Source organism: Lolium perenne, chromosome 1 (genome assembly GCF_019359855.2).
Source record: "Lolium perenne isolate Kyuss_39 chromosome 1, Kyuss_2.0, whole genome shotgun sequence".
Taxonomy (NCBI): Eukaryota; Viridiplantae; Streptophyta; class Magnoliopsida; order Poales; family Poaceae; genus Lolium; species Lolium perenne.
The window spans coordinates 257,176,480-257,180,879 of NC_067244.2; the positions used below are offsets into that span (position 1 = coordinate 257,176,480).

At 54.9% G+C, this 4,400-nt stretch overlaps 1 protein-coding gene across 1 annotated transcript; it reads left to right on the top strand.

The window, feature by feature from the left end:
• The first annotated feature begins 290 nt into the window (after nt 1-290).
• Nucleotides 291-4,400, top strand: LOC127327750 (protein INCREASED PETAL GROWTH ANISOTROPY 1). The gene is made up of 6 exons (XM_051354543.1): nt 291-1,751; nt 2,727-2,858; nt 2,967-3,148; nt 3,242-3,353; nt 3,869-4,003; nt 4,083-4,400. The coding sequence occupies exons 1-6, from the start codon at nt 519-521 to the stop codon at nt 4,209-4,211; spliced, it is 1,923 nt and encodes a 640-aa protein (XP_051210503.1). The 5' UTR covers nt 291-518; the 3' UTR covers nt 4,212-4,400.

Sequence of the window (4,400 nt, forward strand, 5' to 3'; positions counted from 1 at the left end):
ACGGTGCTGCAGGTGGGCGGCGGCGTGCGGTGCGGCGGTGGAGCAAGGGGATCTGCAGGGGCTTCGTTGTTATTTCTTCTTTTTGTTGGGTCCTTTTTGCTCTTTCTCCAGGACAGCTGTGTGTCTGGTTGTTTCTAGTTTCTGGTGGCGTGTGTGTGCTGTATCCGTTGTTTTTTTAATACGCGTTGCCTTTCCTCAAAAAAAAAAAAAAAAAACACTTCCCAACGTTCCGATTCCTCAACCAGCTCGATGCACTATTTTACCGCCCACTCCACTCCACTCGGTTCAGACAGAGCCAAGCCAGAGACCGTTCCTCGGACACCGTGCCCCACCGTTCTTCCTCGAGCTCTACACTCCCCACACCGAACCTCACCAAAAGGCTACGAACGCGACACACGGCCGAGCTCAGAGAGTGTGAGAGAGAGGAGTGACCGGAGCAGCAGCATCAGCACGAGCATGTCCGTGGCGCAATCGTAGCTGCCAATTTCGTATTCCACGGCCGGACGCTACCGCCAGCCATGGTGGCCGGCAGAGTCAAGGCGGCCATGGGCTTCCAGCGCAGCCCGGCCACGCCCAAGTCCACCTCCACCTCCACCTCCTCCGCGCGCAAGCCGGCGGCACCCACACCATCCTCACTGCAGCAGCCCGCCCCGTCAACGGCGCCTCGGCCGGAGACGACCCCGCGGCGCCGACCCTCGGGCTCCTCGCCCGCGCCGCCGCCCGGCTCGGCCGCCAAGACGACGTCCTTCGCGCGCTCCTTCGGGGCCTACTTCCCGCGCTCCTCCGCGCAGGTGCAGCCGGCGCGCGCGGCGTCGGTGCCGTCAACGGGGCCGGAGGTGGGCGAGCTGGCGCGCCTCGTCGAGGAGCTGCAGGAGCGGGAGTCCCGGCTGCGCACCGAGCTGCTGGAGCACAAGATCCTCAAGGAGACCGTCGTCATCGTGCCCTTCCTCGAGACCGAGCTCGCCGCCAAGAGCAGCGAGCTCGGCCGCTGCAGGGACGCCTTGGCCAGGCTCCAGGCCGACAACGCCCGGTTGAAGGACGAGCTCGAGGCCGCCGCGGCGACTGTTTCCAGCAAAGAGCAGAGGATTGCGGAGCTGGAGAGGCAGCTGGCGGAGGCCGCGAGGCCGCAGCGAGGCGCCTCCGACGATTGCTCGTCGTCGGACTACTCCGGGAGCCGCCCCAATGCGGATAGCGGCACGGCCAAGCCAGTGACCAAGTCCGTTCCTCCTCCTCCACCACCTCCCCCGCCGCCGCCAATGCCGGCGTCTGTGAAGAGCAAGTCGTACTTCTCCGGCTCGTCCCGCGCCTCGCCAGCAAGCTCCGGCTCGTCCACTTCGTCGGCCTCGTCAACCCCGTCCTGCTCTTCCGACACGGCGGCGTCGACGGGCCGTAAGCCGGACCTCTGCAAGCTCCCACCGATCCCGCCCCCGCCGCCACCTCCTCCACCGTCAATGCCGGCAAAAAGATCCCGGAGCGCGAGCTCGTCGCCGTCGACCTCAAGCGGCGGAGGCAGTAAACGCGCCGCCGGGCCTCCGCCGCCGCCGCCGCCTCCCCCGCCGCCCCCGTCCGGGCCATGCGTGAGGCGCGTCCCCGAGGTGGTGGAGTTCTACCACTCGCTGATGCGGCGGGACTCCAAGCGGGACGGCGGCGGCGGCGGCGGCGGCTCCGACGCCGGGCCGAGCGGTTCCGGCGCCGCGAACGCCAGGGACATGATCGGCGAGATCGAGAACCGCTCCTCCCACCTTCTGGCGGTAAGTTCACTCAAATTTCCCAACATAAATTCCTACTGTACTAGTACATTTTAAGCGCATTTCCTTCATGTTTTATTTTCTCTCAAATCATCAACATTGTTTCGTTGGTAAAATCACTAAAATCTCCAAACCAAAAAAGGCCTTCGCTTTTGAAAAACGGATGCAGAGTACCTGCCAACTAGTTGGATGGTTCAAATCAATCGCCGATAATGGTGGTTGCCCGCCCGCTGCGCTACTGAACAAAAGAAGAAAGAACACAGCACCAGAAAGTAATCCACTTTTGGTGCCTCAACTGTGCACGCACACGCCAACAACATACACATACCAAGATACGACACAGGTTTTCTTTCTCGAGTTCACCACCCCCCATTCCATGGAGAAACCCACAACTCCTTGCACACATTTCTTTCTCTTGGCATTTTGTGATCCATCGTCAGAGGAATAAATAAGATAAACGACAATCTGTAGCTGGGAACAAAAAAAAAGAAGAGCAAAAAAACTTATTTTTGGAACAAAAAAAAAGAAGAGCAAAAAAACAATTGCAGCCTTGGTGCAGGCATAGATAGCATCCAAAGTGGCTCCTGTCGACTGGCACCTGGTGGGTGGTCGTGCCGACCGAGCTCACTGACCAGTGAAGCTTTCTTCTTTTTTCAAATATTATTATTACTACCACTTGTGTGCTCGTGACGCACAGTGTCATGGACCTGTCTACTAGCCGTTGGAGCGAGATAAACTTGGACCCAGATCGCACCGTTGCTTCGCGCCAACTTCTCTTCAACCCAGAATAATTTGAATTCAGTTCACGTCAAAAATAATTTGAATTGAGTTCACGTCAAAAATAATTTGAATTGAGTTGTTCGCCTAGACTAGAGTGCCACTCGCCTAGCTTATGCTGCTGATCTTGCTTCGTCCATGATGGGGGAGCTTGTTGAAGTCTGACGAACTGTTTGATGTGTGGTGTTGCGATGTTTGCAGATCAGATCCGACGTGGAGAGGCAGGGCGACTTCATCCGGTTCCTCATCAAGGAAGTGGAAGGCGCGGCATTCGCCGACATCGATGACGTCGTCACCTTCGTCAAGTGGCTTGACGTCGAGCTCTCACGCCTGGTAATGATAATAAGCTCACCAATGACGATCCACTCTCCCTCCTCACAATTCCGCTTCGGGCAGAGTGCGTTACTGATAATTGTTCGTGTTCTCAACTTTTCATTCCAGGTGGATGAACGGGCGGTGCTCAAGCACTTCGACTGGCCGGAGCAGAAGGCGGACGCGCTCCGGGAGGCGGCCTTCGGCTACCGCGACCTGAAGAAGGTCGAGGCGGAGGTGGCGTCGTTCTGCGACGATCCACGGCAGAACTGCTCTTCTGCTCTCAAGAAGATGCAGGCACTCTTCGAGAAGTAAGCCAGCCATCCTTCCAAATGTCCTGCATCTTCTTCTAGCCATGAGCAACCGGGTTACCTTGTGCTCAACATCTGTATGGTTGTTGGCAGGTTGGAGCATGGGGTGTACAGCATTGGGCGTGTGCGTGATGGCGCGATGAACCGCTACCGCGGGTACCAGATCCCATGGGAGTGGATGCAGGACACTGGAATCGTCAGTCAGGTAAATTCACTACTTCAAGCACACATGACACAGACGCACATCTTATGTTGTTACAACCTAGCCCATGTATGGAAAGACGAGGTAGGGATTCACAGTCGTTCGTCAAAGTTTGCTTACGAGTACTAGGCTCATATTCTGATCATGTACCAAACGAATGTCTTGACAAAGTTCCTGAAAATGCCCTTCAGTTAGCTGCTGCTACTACTACAAGTTTATTGTCTTCTTCAGAATTCAGACTTGTGCCTTTCTCGTTGCCATGGAAACAGAAACATAAGAATGACTACAGGTCTGCAATTTCCAAAGTAGAGAAATGTTCAATTTCCTAAGTAGCACATACAATATTGTCAGTAAATTAACTTTAGCAGATGAAATTCTGTGTAAATCACATGAGCTTGTATGTCCGGATTATCTGCAAGTGTGAAGTGTGTGTAATGTACAGTAATCTACTGACGGTCAGCACTAGCTTCTCTGAACAAAATGGCATTCCAGTAACAAGATGGTTTTCGATGGTGCAGCTCAAAATCCAGTCGGTAAAGTTAGCAAGGAAGTACCTTGGACGGGTCTCTGCCGAGCTCGAGGCCACACAAGGTGGCCCCGACGAAGAGGAGCTCATGCTCCAGGGAGTCCGGTTCGCCTTCAGAGTTCACCAGGTATACACCACCATTCCATTTGCTTGTACACCTAATCCTTGTGTGTTCATCAAGTATTCAGTCCTATCGTTTCATGCAGTTCGCAGGAGGATTTGATGGTGACACGATGCGCGCCTTCCAGGAGATCAAGGAGAAGGCGTCCGCACTCCAGTCGCAGCGGGATCAGCAGCAACTGCAACAGCAAAGGCTCGCCGCTGGCAGAAGCTGAGAACCGCAAGGCGATGTACCATATACGATTCGTTGCCATAGGAAAGTTCATATGTTTCCTTTATCGAACAGTCCACTGAATTTATCATCGGGGGAACTTTTTTTTGTTCCAGAGAACTATTCCATGGTCTGTGCCTTTGCTCTGATTTCTGAACTACTATCTGAGAAAATAAATCAGAGGTGATAGCTA

Bases quoted from the DNA above. Each gene is read 5' to 3' on its own strand.
- LOC127327750 (XM_051354543.1), top strand. From the start codon at position 519: ATGGTGGCCGGCAGAGTCAAGGCGGCCATGGGCTTCCAGCGCAGCCCG. The intron at 3,149-3,241 runs GTAAGCCAGCCA...GGTTGTTGGCAG, and splicing joins ATGCAGGCACTCTTCGAGAA to GTTGGAGCATGGGGTGTACA. The intron at 4,004-4,082 runs GTATACACCACC...CGTTTCATGCAG, and splicing joins TCGCCTTCAGAGTTCACCAG to TTCGCAGGAGGATTTGATGG.